This window comes from Capra hircus, chromosome 10 (genome assembly GCF_001704415.2).
Source record: "Capra hircus breed San Clemente chromosome 10, ASM170441v1, whole genome shotgun sequence".
NCBI lineage: Eukaryota > Metazoa > Chordata > Mammalia > Artiodactyla > Bovidae > Capra > Capra hircus.
Window position 1 is genome coordinate 74,134,277 of NC_030817.1, and position 20,951 is coordinate 74,155,227.

Here is a 20,951-nt window from a genome sequence, read left to right on the forward strand (position 1 = left end):
CTATGTGAAAAAACAGTTCAACCTCACCAATTAAATGCAAATTAAAGCAACAGGGATATGACATTTTTTACTCATTATATTGGAAACTATTTGAAAATATGTTAACTCTCATTAATGTAATGGAGTTGGCAAAGTAATACACACTCTTGTATAAATCTGGTAATAATGCAAACTGTTGTGAGCTTTCTGGAGAGCAATCTGGCAATTCATATCAAAAGCCATTAAAATGTACAAACCTTTTGATCCAGGCATTTTGCTTCTATGGGTTTATCCTAAGAAAGTGAACAGAGATGTGAACAAAAATTCCATAAAAGGAAATTCAAAGTGACTTTATTTACAGGGGTAAAAAATGAAAGCAACTGAGATATTTCAGAGCAGATCATTAATTTTACATACATTTTATATAAATCGCTGTTCATCCTTGTGATGAAATGCAGTGCACCTGTAAGAGATCAGGGTAAGAACATTTTTAAATGCTTGAGATAAATTAAGTTGAAAAATTAAGTTCAAAAATGTCGAGTTAGATTGTAATCTCAATCTGCCTATATAAAAATATTAACTAAAATATAAACAGCAGTTATCTCAGTGGGGAGATCTCAGTAAATTTTCTTCTTTAGCTAATCAAGTTCTATATTACCTTTATAATCAGAAAAAAGGAAAAGCTACTTTTATTTTTTTAGCGACTCACAGTTTATGGCTTTATTTCATTAGTGTATTATTTACGTCTTTGTATTCTCATGACCCGTCTCTCCAAAGATCATTTAAAATGCATGCCCTGAATGCATGACTTTCTTCTCAGAATCATGCATTCCTTCTTAAAGGCAGGGATTAGAGCCATAGTCACCAAAATAGTTATTCCAAAGAAGGAGGGTAGAGACAATATTTTGGTGATGTAAAGCAATATGGCTAGAATATTTTCTTTTCCTTTTTTTTGCATGTGTAGTGGGGTGCCCGCCCCCCACCATTGTTGAGGTTTGATTAACACAGAACATTGTATAGCTTAAGGTGTACAACCATAATCAGTTGATATGTCTATATTGTAGAAGGATCATCACAGTAATTTTAGTTAACATCTAGAGGCTTCCCTGGTGGCTCAGACGGTAAAGCGTCTGCCTGCAATGTGGGAGACCCGGGTTCGATTTCTGGGTCAGGAAGATCCCCTGGAGAAGGAAATGGTAACCCACTCCAGCACTCTTGCCTGGAAAATCCCATGGACGGAGGAGCCTGATAGGCTACACTCCATGGGGTCGCAAAGAGTTGGACACGACTGAGCAACTTCACTCTATCACCTCACATAGTTATGAATTATTTTTCTTACGATGAAAACTTTTAAGATCTATTCTCCCAGAGAGGGAAGGAGAGAGCAGGACAAGTTGAGAAAGTTGCACTGAAAGTCGCACTACTACACGTAAACTAGAGAAGGATGAGATGGTCAGATGGCATCACCAACTCAATGGACATGAGTGTGAGCAAACTCCACGAGACAGTAGACAGGGAAGCCTGGCGTGCTGCAGTCCATGGGGTCACAAAGAGTCAGACTCAGCCTAGCAACTGAACAACAAGGAATCAGAGAGAGAGAAAAACTGAGTGTGTTTTGTACTTCTTTTTTAACTTTGTGTATGTTGCCAAATTAAATTAATAAGAATTAATAGGAGAAAATAAAATAGATAGCTAGTGGGAAGCTGCTGTGTAACACAGGGAGCTCAGCTCAGTGCCCTGTGATGACATAGAGGGGTGAGATGGGGGTACAGGAGTGAGGTGGGAAGAAGGCTCAGAAGAGGGGGGACATATGTGTACTTATGGCTGATTCTTCTTGCTGTACAGCAGAAACCAACACAACATTGTAAAGTAATTATACTCCAATTTAAAATTTAGAAAAGATATACTATCTTAGCAGTTTTCATGCATAGTGTTGTTATATTACAGCCCCAGACTTATTCATCTGATAACTGGAAGTTTGTGCACTTTTTAAAAATATTTTTAATTTTTTATTGAAGTATGGTTAATTTACAATGTTTCAGGTGTACAGCAAAGTGACTCAGTTATAAAAAGCTATTTTTAAATGTTGGCTATCTTTACACACACACAAAATCAAGTTAAATAAAGTTTGCAAAGAATGTTAGGTGTCTAAGGTTGGATCTGAGTTCTTTAGACAGACATTGAGAACCAACAAGCCAATCTTTTTCGCCCCTCCAAGATCAACATGCTTCTTAACTTTCAACTGGGGGAGAACTGCCCATGCCCAGAAGAAATCCGGGAAGAGCTGTACGACTTCCATGAGGACCTTCTCCTTCACTGCGGTGAGCTTCCAGATAAAAGCTTTATCCAAGACAAGGCTGTTCATGGTTCCTTGGTTAGAAGCTCATGGGGGGTTGTAAAGTTAGTTTCTGTTTAAAATGATAGTGCTAATTGTCCAAGAAATGATTCTTTCCAAACTATTTGGGTCAGAGAAGATATAGGACATCATCCTAGAATAATACATGACTGAAACTCCTTCCGTCTACAAGAAATGTTGCTGAGATCTGAGAGGGGACTGGGTCTCTGAAGAAGGAAAGAAAAGAACAGATCTTTATATAAACCTCACCCAATTTATCTCAAGTTAGATAGCTGGGACGCTCTTCCCAGGTGAACCAAGATTCTGATCACCTTTGCTTTTTAGCTTCTGCAATGAAATGAGTATGACCATACCTGCCCTTAAGGATTCTAAACCGGCCATTTCTACTCTGATGTGTATCTGCTGGTTTTAAGTGCCCATCAGCAATTGTGCTCTTTTGAGAGCTATGTGGATAACAGATGAGTTTTTCATTTGAAGTAACAGGTTGTTAACTGTTTCTTTCTAGATACTCTGGAGCCCATTTGGGGTATGGGTTAGAAAAAATTAAGTCTTGGGATTGAAATTACTTTATGCTTTTGTACACAAGAAATTATCATTTAAAAAGTTAGCCAAAAGACATGTAGATAAATATTTATAGGACGCTGCCTATAGTATATTTAGAAAGTTCCGAAGGATGGAAAGCAATGTTTCTATGTTCTTTCAATTATCTGGTGGCTTTGTGTACTGTTTGAGGTTGTCCCTCTTTCTGTGGCTTGCTTAGGGGTTCCCCTGGAAGAAGAGGAAGAAGAGGAAGAGGATACCTCCTGGACTGGAAAAATCTGTGCCTTGGTGCAGAGAATCAAAGGCCCTCCCAAGCCAGAGAAGGAGCAACCAACGGAGGAAGAAGAGAGATGCCCTAGTAAGTTCCCATCCCTTTCGATCATGGTGCTCCCAACCCAGGGCTCTTCTAAGCCATAATTAAAGTAAAGTGAAAATGAAAGTGTTGCTCAGTCATGTCCACCTCTTTGCGACCCCATGGACTGTAGCCTGCCATGGGATTCTCCAGGCAAGAATACTGGAGTGGCTTGCCATTCCCTTCTTCAGGCGATCTTCCTGACCCAGGGATCAAACTCAGGTCTCCTGAATTGCAGGGAGATTTGTTACTGTCTGAGCCACCAGGGAAGCCCCTAGTTAAGGTAATGAACTTCCTAAACATATATTGTGGGATGGAGAAGGGCTGCTTAGCTTCCAGGAAGCATCTGGGCATTCTTTTATAATTGGTGCTCTTAATGCTCTATATTTGGGGGTCTGCTTTCCTTCTGACTTAAGGAGCTTACTCTCAGAGTCTTCTGAAAGGGATCAGTTGCTTGGTAGGTCTGCTCTTGTCTGTCTACTTTTAAATGCCTGATACCTGAACACAGATTTCTGTTTTTCTTTCTTTTACGTGTTCATAGTCTTCCTCTTGTGACCCTCATTGTTCTTGTCATTTTCGTTTGTGGTTCCTTCGCATTGAAAATTGCCCCATACTGTCTGAGCTACCAGGGAAGCCCCTTAGCAATCAAAGGGAATAGGTTATGGAGTTTGGAGCAGGGGAGTTTGTTTTCGTTTAGGGGCTATGATTTTCCTAATACAACACCCTAGAGGACTTGGACCTTCTATCTTTCAACTTTCCTGAACCTTGTTCAAATCATTTCTCTAATCCTTATAGTACAGATAATTCCTACCATTGAAACTATTCCCATTTTGAAACAAGATCATTGTTTGTAGTACAAGACAGTTTACTGTCCATAAACTATTTATACTTCAAGAGGAAGATTGTCTGCATATTATAATCAGTCTGCCCGGTACTATGAAATTATGCAAATATTTTACTTGTCTAAAGAAGAAGGAATTTTCCAGGTTTAATGTAGCTGTCTTATTCCCTGTTCCTATGCATCTTAGAACATGCTTTCAAATTATAGACTAGAGCAATAGACTGTCAAGATACAATCAGTTTTTCTGAAAACACTACTTTGGGGTTCATACATCTTATTGCCCTTTCTATTGACCTTCCATCTTTGTCAGACTATCTCTGAAGGAAAAGAATCATCCCCATTTATCAGGAGAAGTGTTGAAGCCTCAAAAGAGTGTCTGGGGTACTTGGCAGCAGTTGTACTGGCAACCCTTGATCGGTGGTATTTCTCACCATGGAGGAGGGGAGGTCTTTGGTGAGAACATGCCAGCATGATTCAAAGGTTCAGAAAAGTGAGCTTAGAGTTCCTTTGTGGTTACTGCCAAAGCAGAACTAAGAACAGACTGAACTGACCCACATTACCTGCGGAGACTCTGTTTTTAAAATGGATGTTCTTTCTAAGACATTATGTCATGACCAGGGGTCCTCCAAGGCAACCACTTCATGTTAGGTAAATAGAGTCCTTTAGATTAGCTCACTTGATTCTGAAGTCTCCCTAACTCTAAGAATGGTTTTCAAGCTCCAAGGACTACAGTGTTGAGCATTTGCTACCCCGGGGTTCAGGCAGAAAGATTATGTTGTATCTGTTCCGGCAGGACGTGTGGAACAACCTGGAAGGCCGCTCCAGCATAAAACTCCACGGTTCACCCCACACTTCTTCCCTTCCACAAGCAGCATTATGAGAGGTTCAGACTTTGTGTCATAAGCCTCCTATCCCGCCATCCTGGCCGAGCATGTCTGGTTGTCAGCATATGGGTTCCCTGCCAGGTGTTCCAGGGACACAAAGCTCCTCAATCAGGGCTGACTTTTTAAAAGAAAATCTTGGAGATGGTTTTACTGCCATATTTCCCCCAAGATTGTTTTTGACTTGGTTGAATGGAAATGATGGTTCTGAATACATACCCAGTTGCCATAAAGGATTCTAATCCTTTAAAATACTGGTAACGCCACCCATGTTACTGCTTGTGATTTCCCTTACCCTTGTGTTTGATAAAATATTAAAAGTTTAGATGATGAAAATAGCATGCTATGGTGCACTGACAATTCCCAAAGTACTTCATATGTATTAGTTTACTGCTGTGAGTTTTTGTCACTCTTCCATTGTGTAGTTGATGAACATAAGACTCAGAAGAGTTAAAGGATACTTATTCTTTCCACTGTTACCTGGTTCTAGAATTTCCAGGTGCTTGATGTCAACAGCCCAAGGTAACCACAATGAGTAAAGCTGTGACTTGATCGAGGTCTTCCGACTCTGATTCCACACTCTTTCCATCATCCAATGAAGCTTGCCATAGAATTTATCAGCATATATATTAATATGATGAGCCCCCAACCTACATATTACATACAGAATGCCTTCTTGAAACCATCATCTTTTTATCTTGCTTATTGTATCTGTGAGGTAACTCACTTCTGTGACTCACTGTTATGTGTAGGAATCTGAACCCAACAGAGGTCAGAATTTTAACATCAAAAAATTGACCCAGCCAAAGATCTGGACTCGGGCTTTTCAGGGTAGGTGGTGCAGTTTCTCCTCTATGAGCAATTGGTGTTGGCCTGATAACCTGCAGGGGAACCTCAACATTTAGGAAAGAGAAAGAACAGTGTCCTGAAACCCATAAGAATGCTGCTAGCTGGTTCAGTGTTAAAGGGATTTGCCCAAAGTAATTGCAACCCATATTGTGATAGAAGTTGCTACAATCTTATCAAAAATTTATATGATAATGAAGAGGTTAAGAAAAATAGTAGCAGCCCACCATACAAAGCAGCATTTTTTTTTAATATCCCAATAGAGCAAGTTGTCCAGAAAATCTTTTGCCTGTTAGTTGGAGGCCGGTGCTTCTCAGAAACACACTAAAATTTAAGTAGAGTTTCCTTGAATTCAAATTTGTAACCACTGAGTTTTTCCTCCAGAAAAGGCCAACCAGCTCTTTCTGCTAACTTCTAAGTTAAAAACAAAATGAAAGTCACTTGTCGCTTCACAACTCAAAGTCGGTGCCTTCCTGACCTCTGTCATTCACTGGGTGCTTTCCCTATGGCAGGTTTTCACACTATCTTCTCTCTGCAAAGAAAGCTGCTGCCTATATCAGCTCTCACCCAGTCACTGAATAACCTGAGGGCCCAAGCCCCAGATTCTCCCCCGCTTACATGCTGCAGCCTTTTCTCATGCTGAGGAGGGAAAACAGTCTACTGTTCACCCCCAGCATAAATCCTGGGCCCCAATACAGATATACACAAAGTAAGATAATTTGGCAGTAGGTGTATCTGTGGTGCTCTGGCAGTGTTTCTAAGCCTCCTTAGATTCTCTCCAATCAGCTTCTCCCTGAGACATACACACAAAGATACATCCTTCAGGAAGAATAAATCCTGGGCCCCAACACAGATATACACAAAGTAAGATAATTTGGCAGTAGGTGTATCTGTGGTGCTCTGGCAGTGTTTCTAAGCCACCTTAGATTCTCTCCAATCAGCTTCTCCCTGAGACATATACACACAGATACGTCCTTCAGGAAGTCTTTTTTTTCCACCTCATCCTCCATCTCCCTGCCCCTGCCACATTGTCACAAAATTTCTAATAAGACATGTGTCATCCAGGGCATGACACAAATTTCTAACATTGCCATGTGTCTAACAGGGCAACGTCAGGAAAGTCATGCCCCCTTAGGCAAAGAATTTGTTACTGGGACTTAGCACAGAGACCATATCTTACTCGTTTCTACATTCACCTCATCAGCACAAATCTTTTCCACCTCTAATACGTGTTAATCATTTGAAACTCACAAAGATGAAGAAATAGTGGCCCTTACACAGAAAGGAGGAAATGGGTGTGGACAGTCAAACTCCATATAGCCTGAGCTTGGGTGTGCTATGGTACAGATGAAAGCACAGAGAAGGGACAGCAGGTGGCCAAAGGAGGGGAGTGAAAGCTCCATAAAGATTAAAAATTGGTAGAAGAAAAAGCAAGAGAGTTCCAGAAAAACATCTATTTATGCTTTATGGACTATGTCAAAGCCTTTGACTGTGTGGATCACAATGAACTGTGGGAAATTCTTCAAGAGATGGGAATACCAGACCACCTGACCTGCCTCTTGAGAAACGTATATGCAGGTCAGGAAGCAACAGTTAGAACTGGACATGGAACAACAGACTGGTTCCAAATAGGAAAAGGAGTACGTCAAGGCTGTATATTGTCACCCTGCTTATTTAACATCTATGCAGAGTACATCATGAGAAACGCTGGGCTGGAAAAAGCACAAGCTGGAATCAAGATTGCCGGGAGAAATATCAATCACCTCAGATATGCAGATGACACCACCCTTATGCCAGAAAGTGAAGAGGAACTAAAAAGCCTCTTGATGAAAGTAAAAGAGGAGAGTGAAAAAGTTGGCTTAAAGATCAACATTCAGGAAACAAAGATCATGGCATCTGGTCCCCTCACTTCATGGGAAATAGATGGGGAAACAGTGAAAACAGTGTCAGACTTCATTTTTGGGGGCTCCAAAATTACTGCAGATGGTGACTGCAGCCATGAAATTAAAAGACACTTACTCCTTGGAAGAAAAGTTATGACCAACCTAGATAGTATATTCAAAAGCAGAGACATTACTTTGCCGACTAAGGTCTGTCTAGTCAAGGCTATGGTTTTTCCTGTGGTCATGTATGGATGTGAGAGTTGGACTGTGAAGAAGGCTGAGTGCCGAAGAATTGATGCTTTTGAACTGTGGTGTTGGAGAAGACTCTTGAGAGTCCCTTGGACTGCAAGGAGATCCAACCAGTCCATTCTGAAGGAGATCAGCCCTGGGATTGCTTTGGAAGGAATGATGCTAAAGCCGAAACTTCAGTACTTTGGCCACCTCATGAGAAGAGTTGACTCATTGGAAAAGACTCTGATGCTGGGAGGGATTGGGGGCAGGAGAAGTAGACGACAGAGGATGAGATGGCTGGACGGCATCACTGACTCGATGGACGTGAATCTGAGTGAACTCCGGGAGTTGGTGATGGACAGGGAGGCCTGGCGTGCTGTGATTCATGGGGTCGCAAAGAGTCGGACACGACTGAGCGACTGAACTGAACTGAAGAGGGGAAAGTATTTTTGATGAAAGGAGCTACTTCCACAAAGCCCAGAGGCAAAAAAAAAAAAAAATTCATATTCCAAGAGTGGCAGTGAATTGAGATTGGCTGAATTGTAAAAGGAATAGAATGAGGAAGTGTAGGAAAGGCAGGGTGTGTTACAGCAGCGTGTCCTGGAAACTCCAGTGGTTCACAGTCTCAGAGTGTGACATGTTGTTGTTACCATGTATTTTATACTACTTGGCCTTACAGCTGCCAGGAGGGAGGGGCTGACACTTACGTGGTGAACCCACTGTGTCCTGAGTGTTGCCCTGGCTCTTCTTTGAGTATTACCTCATTTAATTCTCCCAACAAAAATAAGCAGTCAACAATGTTTTTCCTATTTTACAATTGAAGAAACTGATGTAAAGACAGGTTAAATAACTTTCCAGAGTCACACGGAGGGTAGCATATAAATTCAAATCTTTGTTTATCCCACAGCAAACAACCAGATATAGTGGCAGCCAGGTTCCTGTTTTGTACGCTAGGCAGCCAAGCCTGAGAGAAGCGAAATGATGTGGACAAGGTTCTTGCAAGAAGTGAAAAAGAGGCCAAGATGAGAATCACGCTCCATATCCAGGGCCCCTGATTTTTGAGAACTGTGCAGGGATGCTGTTGGGGGGGGGGAGGGGGCAGGGGAGGATGGAGAAGCTCAGAGATCCAGGATGGATGGCCAGGAGCTTGCCTCAGTTCAGTTCAGTTCAGTCGCTCAGTCGTGTCCGACTCTTTGCGACACCCTGCGCAGCACGCCAGGCCTCCCTGTCCATCACCAACTCCCGGAGTTCACTCAGACTCAAGTCCATCGAGTCAGTGATGCCATCCAGCCATCTCATCCTTGGTTGTCCCCTTCTCCTCCTGCCACCAATCTCTCCCAGCATCAGAGTCTTTTCCAATGAGTCACCCTTCGCATGAGGTGGCCAAAGTACTGGAGTTTCGGCTTTAGCATCATTTCTTCCAAAGAAATCCCAGGGCTGATCTCCTTCAGAATGGACTGGTTGGATCTCCTTGCAGTCCAAGGGACTCTCAAGAGTCTTCTCCAACACCACAGTTCAAAAGCATCAATTCTTCAGCGCTCAACCTTCTTCACAGTCCAACTCTCACATCCATACATGACCACAGGAAAAACCACAGCCTTGACTAGACAGACCTTAGTCAGCAAAGTAATGTCTCTGCTTTTGACTATGCTGTCTAGGTTGGTCATAACTTTTCTTCCAAGGAGTAAGCGTCTTTTAATTTCATGGCTGCAGTCACCATCTGCAGTGATTTTGGAGCCCCCAAAAATGAAGTCTGACACTGTTTTCACTGTTTCCCCATCTATTTCCCATGAAATGATGGGACCAGATGCCATGATCTTCGTTTTCTTAATGTTGAGCTTTAAGCCAACTTTTTCACTCTCCTCTTTTACTTTCATCAAGAGGTTTTTTAGTTCCTCTTCACTTTCTGGCATAAGGGTGGTGTCATCTGCATATCTGAGGTGATTGATATTTCTCCCGGCAATCTTGATTCCAGCTTGTGCTTTTTCCAGCCCAGCGTTTCTCATGATGTACTCTGCATAGATGTTAAATAAGCAGGGTGACAATATACAGCCTTGACGTACTCCTTTTCCTATTTGGAACCAGTCTGTTGTTCCATGTCCAGTTCTAACTGTTGCTTCCTGACCTGCATACAGATTTCTCACAAGGTGGTCTGGTATTCCCATCTCTTGAAGAATTTCCCACAGTTCATTGTGATCCACACAGTCAAAGGCTTTGACATAGTCAATAAAGCAGAAATAGATGCTTTTCTGGAACTCTGTTGCTTTTTCCATGATCCAGCAGATGTTGGCAATTTGATCTCTGGTTCCTCTGCCTTTTCTAAAACCAGCTTGAACATCAGGAAGTTCTCGGTTCATGTATTACTGCAGCCTGGCTTGGAGAATTTTGAGCATTACTTTACTAGCATGTGAGATGACTGCAACTGTGCGATAGTTTGAGCATTCTTTGGCATTTCCTTTCTTTGGGGTTGGAATGAAAACTGACCTTTTCCAGTCCTGTGGCCACTGCTGAGTTTTCCAAATTTGCTGGCATATTGAGTGCAGCACTTTCACAGCATCATCTTTCAGGACTTGAAATAGCTCAACTGGAATTTCATCACCTCCACTAGCTTTGTTCGTAGTGATGCTTTCTAAGGCCTACTTGACTTCATATTCCAGGATGTCTGGCTCTAGGTGAGTGATCACACCATCATGATTATCCGGGTCATGAAGATCTTTTTTGTACAGTTCTTCTGTGTATTCTTGCCACCTCTTCTTAATATCTTCTGCTTCTGTTAGGTCGATACCATTTCTATCCTTTATCAAGCCCATCTTTGCATGAAACGTTCCCTTGGTATCTCTCATTTTCTTGAAGAGACCTCTAGTCTTTCCCATTCTGTTGTTTTCCTCTATTTCTTTGCATTGATCACTGAAGAGGCTTTCTTATCTCTTCTTGCTATTCTCTGGAACTCTGCATTCAGATGCTTATCTTTCCTTTTCTCCTTTGCTTTTCACTTCTCTTCTTTTCACAGCTATTTGTAAGGCCTCTCCAGACAGCCATTTTGCTTTTTTGCATTTCTTTTCCATGGGGATGGTCTTGATCCCTGTCTCCTGTACAATGTCACGAACTTCATTTCATAGTTCATCAGGCACTATATCTATCAGATCTAAGCCCTTAAATCTATTTCTCACTTCCACTGTATAATCATAAGGGATTTGATTTAGGTCATACCTGAATGGTCTAACGGTTTTCCCTGCTGCTGCTGCTAAGTCACTTCAGTCATGTCCGACTCTGTGTGACCCCATAGATGGCAGCCCACCAGGCTCCCCCGTCCCTGGGATTCTCCAGGCAAGAACACTGGAGTGGGTTGCCATTTCCTTCTCCAATGCATGAAAGTGAAAAGTGAAAGGGCAGTTGCTCTGTCGTGTCCAACTCTTCGCAACCCCGTGGACCTCAGCCTACCAGGCTTCTCTGTCCATGGGATTTTCCAGGCAAGAGTACTGGAATGGGGTGCCACTGACTTCAATTTAAGTCTGAATTTAATAATAAGGAGTTCATGATCTGAGCCACAGTCAGCTCCTGGTCTTGTTTTGTTGACTATATAGAGCTTCTCCATCTTTGGCTACAAAGAATGTAATCAATCTGATTTCAGTGTTGACCATCTGGTGATGTCCATGTGTAGAGTCTTCTCTTGTGTTGTTGGAAGAGGGTGTTTGCTATGACCAGTGCATTTTCTTGGCAAAATTCTATTAGTCTCTGCCCTGCTTCATTCCATACCCCAAGGCCAAATTTGCTTGTTACTCCAGGTGTTTCTTGACTTCCTACTTTTGCATTCCAGTCCCCTATAATCAAAAGGACATCTTTTGGGGGTGTTAGTTCTAAAAGGTCTTGTAGGTCTTCATAGAACCATTCAACTTCAGCTTCTTCAATGTTACTGGTTGGGGCATAGACTTGGATTACTGTGATATTGAATGGTTTGCCTTGGAAACGAACAGAGATCATTCTGTCATTTTTGAGATTGCATCCAAGTACTGCATTTCGGACTCTTGTTGACCATGATGGCTACTGCATTTCTTCTGAGGGATCCCTGCCCACAGTGGTAGATATAATGGTCATCTGAGTTAAATTCACCCATTCCAGTCCATTTTAGTTCACTGGTTCCTAGAATGTCGACGTTCACTCTTGCCATCTCTTGTTTGACCACTTCCAATTTGCCTTGATTCATGGACCTGACATTGCAGGTTCCTATGCAATATTGCTCTTTGCAGCATTGGACCTTACTTCTATCACCAGTCACATCCACAGCTGAGTATTGTTTTTGCTTTGGCTCCATCCCTTCATTCTTTTTGGAGTTATTTCTCCACTGATCTCCAGAAGCATATTGGGCACCTACTGACCTGGGGAGTTCCTCTTTCAGTATCCTATCATTTTGCCTTTTCATACTGTTCATGGGGTTCTCAAGGCAGGAATACTGAAGTGGTTTGCCATCCCTTCTCCAGTGGACCACATTCTGTCAGACCTCTCCACCATGACCCGCCCGTCTGGGTTGCCCCACGGGCATGGCTTAGTTTCATTAAGTTAGACAAGGCTGTGGTCCTAGTGTGATTAGCTTCACTAGTTTTCTGTGAGTATGGTTTCAGTGTGTCTGCCCTGTGATGCCTTCTTGCAATACCTACCATCCTACTTGGGTTTCTCTTACCTTGGGCGTGGGGTATCTCTTCACGGCTGCTCCAGCAAAGCACAGCCGCTGCTCCTTACCTTGGATGAGGGGTATCTTAGTGCGCCAGTCACAGCCGCCTGCACTTAGGCTTGCCTCAGCATCAGTTTATTCTCCACACTGAATAGACATAGACACTAAAATAAAAGCAATTTGATTACCTTCCCAACAGGGTAAAGACAGAGACCCCAGGTCCCTGAGTCTTTTGCTGTCCAATCTGTGTCCCATCTTCATTCCAGGGCTTTCAGGGGCTTCCCTCCCTAGCACATCAGCAAACATCATCTATTCTCTCTGTGTTCTCTTCCCTGTTGTCATCATCGGTCATTTAATCGCCTGAATGTTTTCGAGAAAGTGATTATGAGGCTGGTTGACTGATTTCAGAAACAACAGGCTAATTATCTGCATATGATGGATGAGACCCCAGGAGGCTGTGGAGATGGGCTGGCAGAAGTGCAGTCTCACGGATGCTTTGTGAGGCTGCCTCTGATGGGAATGGGTGTCCGGCCATCTGGGGAAATGGTCCTGGGGGTGACACAGTTGCTTCACAAGTGGGGAGGCTCTAGATAAGGTAGAAAACCACTGAGAGAGGGAAACAGATTTAGCAGAAATAGTCAAACACCAGGAGACTGTCCACACACGACCAGCCCTGAGAGCCAAGGTCAAGGGCATCCAGACCAGGGGGACTGGGAGTTTTGTGGGGTCCAATTGTGCAGCGACGGGAGAGGCTCATCTCTTGTATAGCCCTAACTCCCATGCTGCCTCAGCCTATAGACCATCTGTAGACAGGAACCTTGATTTGTTTATTAAATTGTAGTGCTTCTTTGCCTAAATAAAAAGTAAAGCAAGAATTAGTCTAACAACAGCCATCAGTGTTGGGGAAACTTAATTCCTACCACATCTGTCTTTTCTGTTCTTACCTGATGATCTGGAGAGTTACGTGATGATTCAGGTACCACCTTTAGCACAGAGTCAGACTCACAAGAAGTTCTTAGCAAATATTGGCTACTACTGCTGTGATGAGAAATAGAGTATTCTAGCAAGCTGCCTAAACTTTTACCCTTATTTCCCAGACAGGGAAGCCAAAAGAGAAGGAAACAAGTGTGCATGTCTACAAATTAAATATAGCTCTGAGATGAAGGAAAGCTGGGTGCTTTCTTAGATGTTCAGCTGCTTGCCATGGAGCCCGGGGAGGTGGGGGAGTGGGAGAGTTGCACATCACATGCCTCTGGGGGTCGGACAGCCAGTGCCTGTCCATTGGGCCCTGATGACACAACATAAACAGAGTGGTTCTTACTTGTCAGTGGGGAACAATGTCCAGTTGTCTTTGCAGGCTTTGCTTTTCAGGTTTTCAGAGCCTTGCAGCCTTGCTCTCGGGGATCTCTATAGAATCCTTGTTCTACTGAAATAAGGTGAAAGTGATACCAAGTCCACAGCCCAAGCCAGAGAGGCACCAGGAAAGCTCAGAGAAACTGTTGTTTAGTTTCTAAATTGTGTCTGACTCTTTTGCGACCCCATGAACTGTAGCCCGCCATGGACTGTAGGCTCCACTGTCCATGGGATTTCCCAGGCGGGAATACTGGGGTGGGTTGCCATTTCCTTCTCCAGGGGATCTTCCTGACCCAGGGATCAAACCTGCACCTCCTACAATGGCACGCAGATTCTTTACTGATGAGCCACCTGGGAAACTCCAGAGATATTAGCATGATGAATTTTCCAGATCTCCTTGAAATGTATGGATTTAACTTTCTCTCTGACCTTTTCTGCTAAGAAGTTGTAGGTATTTGGCCACTTTATAACACAGAGCAGACTTTCAGCCCAGAGGAAGCTCTGGAGCATGGAACACAGAGGGCATGACACTCTCCCTAGTAAATCTTCCCAACTAAATCTAGCGGGTGTTATTGTGCCATCTGACCCCTGACACAGGAAGGGCTCTTTCTCCACCAGCAATCCGGACAGTCATCAGAAAGGCCATCAAGTTGCCACAGCTCATCTCGATGTAAGTGATTAGCGATGTGCGGTGAAGCTTTGATAATGACCACTTCTTCACCAGGGTCAGTAACCACTGGCATTTAAAGATTTTATTTCCTCAGTCTCAGATTTTACTATTAGCAAGTGCAAGCTGGGTAACATCGTGATAAGGCCAGTTGGCATTAAAATTCAGTGGTGAAATTCTTAGTGCTTATCAGTTTAACTCAATGAAGACATAGGTGTTCATTTCACATTTTCATAAATTAGGACAACCCTTTCAAGAACTCAGTGGGCTGGATAGACACAGAATTGTAGAATATTAAACTGCAAGTGACTTGACTTCATACAAGTGAACAGAGCCACAGAGAGGTAAAGCATCTTGACCAAGGTCACACAGGCAGAGCAGGAGCAAAGTACCCAGCACTCTTGTCACTAGACGACACGCTCATTCATTTTCTTCAACATGAACTTCATATTGTTCATTTTATTGGTGAAGAATCTGAGCCTCTGGGGAAATGACTAATCTGCCCAGCTCAGAGTTAGAAAAAGAGCTAAAGCTTTATAATTTTCAGGATTTATTTCTGAATCCATTTTGGAGTTTGTGAAGGAGCATCTTAGCAGTATAATATAAATTTAAAGCATTAATAAAGATAACTATTTTTCTGAATTTTATGAAGCTATTGAGAGTAAGCAGCACTAAGATGGCAACATAGATGGGTTTAGATTCCAGCAGGCAAGGTTTGATTCCCAGCTCTGTCATTTACTGCTTATGATATTAAGCAAATTTCTGGAACTTTTCTGTTTCAGTTTTCTTGTCTGTAAAAAGAGAATAATAATAGTTCCTTTCTCACAGGGTAGGAGAAGGGAATATAAGAATTCAGTAAAGCGGTGCTCAGTTTAATGTTCTGGTACTTAGAAGTTGGTATACCTTTCAGCTCCTGCAGTGAATATAAAAGGTATAGTTCATACATAAGAACTTCACTTCCATGTTTATCATTTCGGGTGCTTTCGGTGAAAAAAGAACAGAAAACCCAATTCAGATGGAGTAGCTGATAAAGGAATTTTATGACTGGTGTATCAAGAGATGATGGCCCCAGTCCCTTTCTTGAATTAATTCCTTGGCCCTGCTCACCTCCACAGCCAACATGGTGACTGCATTTCTGGGCCTCATCCATGAACAACATTGTTCAGGGGAATGGTGAGAAGGTTTCTTCTACTCTGGTATTCAAGGCAAGAATCCTGAGATCACTTTTGACTGGAGAACTTGATCAGGGGTCAACTGTTGAACCAATGGGTGTGACCTAGAAAATAACACGTGCTGGTGACTTCGTCACCAGAGCCACATTTGGAGGAGGGTTGGGTCCTTTCACAGAGGAACATGGCCATGAGGTAGAGAGGCAGATATCTGTACAAAAGCAGGGTTCTGTTAAGAAGGAAGAAGGGTCAAATAGATGCCGACTCAGTGGTCAGGAATATTCAATATGCCATGATGGTCATCACCTACAGCATCTTTCATTTATTCGGTGGGTAGTGTTGAGATGTATGCAGCTCTGCACTTGATGTTCAGAAAGGGAGTAGAGGCCAAAAAGCTGTGTTACAGAAACTAGAGAATGTGCTGTCTGTAGCATGTATGCATTATCTAACGGGCCATGGTGGCTCTGTGGCGAGTACTTTCTGCGTTTAATGTCATTCGCGTTTGACACAAGCCCTGGGCCAGATCCAGACAGTCTTCACTTGTGTCAGCAACGCTGTCATTTATTTACTCCAGTTGCCTCAGCAAAAACTTCGAAAACTAGCTCTCTCTCAGGCCTGATGTCTGTAGTGCTTGCTCACTGAAATGCTCCAGTCTGATATGAATCTTCAGAAAAGGAATCAAATATCCTCAACCCAGGACTTTCTATCCATGAGACTATGTCAGTTTCCTGAACTGCTGTAACAAATTACAAATTTGGTGGTTTAAGGGCTTCCCTTGTGGCTCAGATGGTAAATAATCTGCCTGCAATGCCAGAGACCTGGGTTTGATCCCTAATCTGGGAAGATCCCCTGGAGAAGGGAAAGGCTACCCACTCCAGTATACTGGCCTGGAGAATTCCATGGACTGTGTAGTCCATGGGGTTGCAAAGAGTCAGACATGACTGAGCGACTTTCAGTTTCACTTTTGGTGGCTTAAAACAGCACAAATTCATTACCACCCAGCTCTAGATGTCGTAAGTTTAAAATGAGTTAGTAGCATTACAGTTCTTCTAAGGAGAATCCATTTCTTGCCTTTCCCAACATCGAAAGGCTGCCTGTATTTTTGACTAGTGGCCCTCCAGCAGAGATACCAGTCCAGCCTCTGCTTCTGTCATCACAGGTCCATCTCTGACTCTTAACCCGCCTTCCTCCCTCTTATAAAGACCCTTGTGATTACATTGAGCCCGCCCAGATAAGTCTTCCCATCTCAAGATCCTTAATGTAATCACATCTACAAAGCATCTTTGACTTGTCAGGCAACAAGGTCACAGGTTCTGAGAATTCAGAGCTGAACATCTTAGCGGTGGGGTGGAGGGGCCTTATTCAGGCTACCTCAGGGAGGAAGAAAGCAGAGGTCAAAATACACTTGTTCTTTCCACTTGAAATTGATCTACCACCTGTTATGCCTCCAGAGCATTTGCAGCATACCACAAGCTGACTTTTAATCACCTAGAATTTAAAAATAAGTCTATGTAATTTAGAGGTGCATAATTATTTTTCTTTTCCCATTGTAAGTGTGAGCATTATAAATTGCTTTCTAAGTTAACTAAGTACAGTGCAGTTTTGTTGGCTCCCTCTCCACAATGTTATCAGAATACTTTTTCTTCCAAACTGACCCAGGTTTAGGAGCACACTCAAAGAAATGTCACACCAGCCTAGGCTTGGGAATATGTAAGATGTTGGGATTTGCTTTGCCAGTGGCCAATATCTGCTGTTTGATATTAAGCATGCACCTCATTGCTTGATGGCCAGTTGGACTGTGGTCTAAATTTAGGGACAAAAAGATTCTTTCCAGACCTCTGAAGCCTAAAACTTTAAACCTGTACCTTGAGAATAAATGACCTTTCTCTTATTATAGTTGGCAGTGCAAAGCTTGTAATTTGACCAGTTAGAAAAGAGTTATACTAAGGATGATGGGTGACTCCCTAGAGAATTTTCTTGCAAGTTTCACAGAATAATGGACCTGAGATTCTGAGGTTCAATAGCTAGTTATAAAGTGACAAGTGGAAGGAAATAAGCAACCTACCAATAAATACTGGGCTCCCAAACTAACATATTAAACCTAGGTCTAATTTGAAGACACTCTAATCCTTTCTTCTTATATGGAGTATCTGACTAGTCGAGAAATCAAGTAGTGAAGTAGCTGTTTTTCTTTTAGACTATCTTTCAGTCATCAAATCTCCCTAAACAATACAGTGCCTTAGAAATATTTCCACTCTGAGTTAACCTGAGCAGTCATTTAAAATGTGGCTTCTAGATTGTATACTTGATATAATTGCCTGAATGTGACTATCCCTAATTACACTAATTACAACAGTGGAGTGTGAGTCAGATAGTTAATAATTTCATAAACGAAGCCATTTATAATCATCAAGGAAACCACGCGTATACCTCTAGCTTCCCAAAGGCATTCTGTTTCATAGGAGCTGATTTTATTTCTCATCAGAAAAACAAGAGCTTGGTTCCATATCGTTCTTTCTTTTTCCTTTTTGAAAAAAAGCACTATAGCTTTTTTAAAATCCCATGAGCTGAACCATCCAGTGCACTTGGCAAGGCCTTCTTGGAACAGATAAATCGGTGGATAAAAAGCCTGCGATTGCAACCAAGACTGTGGAAGCAACTTCATCACATGGTGGGGAGGTTCTAAGTGGAGCAGTTGGACGTCTGTGCACATGTGGGAGACGTAAGAGGGGCCCAAACAGGAAGACAAATGGCAGATTGACCTCTTCACCTCACTTTGTGTTTTGCCTAGAGCCTCACCCCCTTCAGGAGGTGTGTTTCTTTTCTCTCTCCCGCTCTCCCTTTTTTTTTTTGTAGTTTCAACAATTTTATCTTCAATTGATTAACCGTGTTATGTTAGTTTCAAGTGTACAGAAAAATAATTCAGTCATACCTACACAAGTATCTACTCTTTTCAGACTCTTATCCCATGTAAGTTTTTACAGAATATTGAGCAGAGTTCCCTGAGCTATACAGTAGGTGTTTGTTTATCTATTTTAAATATAGCAGTGTATATACTTGTCAATCCCAAACAGGCTATCCCTTCCCTAACCCTTCCCCTCTGGTAACCCTAGGCTCATTCTCTAAGTAGAGAAACAAGACTTCCAGACTTAGAGATGTTTTTCCTATGAACACCAAAGTGTTCTCAGTCATGAAAGGGCAGCATTTCCAAAGATGAACTTAGAAAAACAGCAGAAGTGAAATCAGTATTTAGTTGTATCTGTCTCTGCTTAAGAAAGAGATTCAAGTATTCTTGAGAATCATCTCCATTTGCTTTTCTGAAAATCCTCCCAAAATTGTCAGCACTCTCCCACTGATACCAGAACAACAGCAACAAAAATAAGTATTTACTACATGACTACTTGTGTAAATTATCTTTTGAAAGGAAATGGCATTGCAAACCATCGGAATGTGTTTTCTCTCAGATCATTTCATATTTCCCTTGGAAGATAAATTCATGATAGAATTTTTTCTTCCTTGCTTCTTTAGTCTCCATGCAATATGGACCTACAGCTTCCCCTGTGGCTCAGAGGTAAAGAATCCACCTGCCAAGCAGGAAAGGCAGGTTCAATCCCTGGGTCAGGAAGATCCCCTGGAGAAAGGAATGGCTCCCCATTCCAGTATTCTTGCCTGGGAATTTCCATGGATAGAAGAGCCTGGTGGGCTACAGACCCTGGGGTCTCAAGAGTCAGACAGGACTTAGCGACTAAAAAGCAGCAGCAATATGGACTTATTCCAGAAATATAAAGAACTTCAGATAAAGGACTCATCATTAAGGGGAAAAGTAAGAGAGGAAGATTTGATCCTTTCTCTTCTCTGATTTCTTTCGGGCGTGTGTATTATAACGGAAGTTGTACCTTCTTATAAATGGTCTCGTTTCTAAATGTCCTGGGCAAATACAGTTTTCCCCATTATTTTACACTTTACTTACATATTTAGTTTTCCCGGCTAGGCTGCTGTGGGTAGTAACTGTGTCTTGAAATAGTTTCATATAGAATACTTTACTCAGTATTGGTCATGTAACAGAAAATATCATTCAATTGATAAGCTAACTTAGGGGGACATAACCGGAGGTAATTCACCTACTAAGATGAAGTGAAGTGAAGTGAAGTCGCTCAGTCGTGTCCGACTCTTTGCGACCCCATGAACTGTAGCCTACCAGGCTTCTCCATCCATCGGATTTTCCAGGCAAGGGTACTGGAGTGGGTTGCCATTTCCTTGTCCTCTGAGATGAGGACAGGCAGAAATGGATGAGTGAGGTGTGTCCTGAGGTGTGGATACACGTGGCCTCCAGAGCAAACCCTTCTAGAGCAGACCACCCTGGTTTCAGGTGTTGCTGAGAATAAAGTCTTTGCTGAAGAGTCAGCAAATGTCAGGGGCAGAAAATCAGTGCTTCCCTCTACAGCCTGCAGCCCTCCTTTTCTCTGTGTCTCACTGTACTGGCTGCAGAGCAGGCTGCAGAGGGCCTGGCTGCCTCGGTGTCAAAGATACCTGGCTCCTCCTTGCTCCCAAGGTGACTCATCTTCAACCCAAATGAAAGAGGGAAGCTTAGGGCCCTTCAGGCTGGTGGGGAGCCCTTTGGTAATGAGTGAATAATGGCCGGACCCCTTGCTGACTGCCAGGATTCAATTTTCAAAATAATGATTCTTTAATTTTCACTTAATTTCTCACGTGAGCTGTCTTACTCTCTTTATGCTCGTTTAATTTACCTCTCATCCGGAAACAGAGAAAGCTTCCTAAGGCACAGTTTTCAAGGTTCTGGTCTCAACCACTTGATTAGAATCACAATCTAATGGAACAGGGTTTATCTTAGCCAAAGGGAATGATTTGCCTTCCAGTAACAGCCATCCCCTAAGGTAGACCCTTTTATAGAGACAGTGATCCTCTAAATTTCAGCCTTGAGGCCCCTTTATGCTCTTAAAATTTACCAAGGATCCCAATATACCTTAGTTTATGAGGATTGTATCTATTATATTACACAAGTGAAACTAAAATAGAATTTAAAACTGAGATTTTTAAAATATTTGTTAATTCATTGAAAAATAAGAAACCCACTTATGCTTAATGAAATAATTCAGAGAAAGACAAGCACAGTGTATTATCACTTATGTGTGAAATCTAAAAAATAAATGAATATAGCAAAAC

At 42.4% G+C, this 20,951-nt stretch overlaps 1 protein-coding gene across 1 annotated transcript in view; it reads left to right on the plus strand.

The window, feature by feature from the left end:
- RYR3 (ryanodine receptor 3) overlaps window positions 1-20,951 on the plus strand; it is a 461,863-nt gene that overhangs the window by 282,699 nt on the left and 158,213 nt on the right. Inside the window, exons 37-38 of the mRNA XM_018053769.1 lie at window positions 2,198-2,300; window positions 3,096-3,233. Coding sequence (XP_017909258.1) covers window positions 2,198-2,300; window positions 3,096-3,233 — 241 coding nt within the window. The remainder of the gene's footprint in view (window positions 1-2,197; window positions 2,301-3,095; window positions 3,234-20,951) is intronic.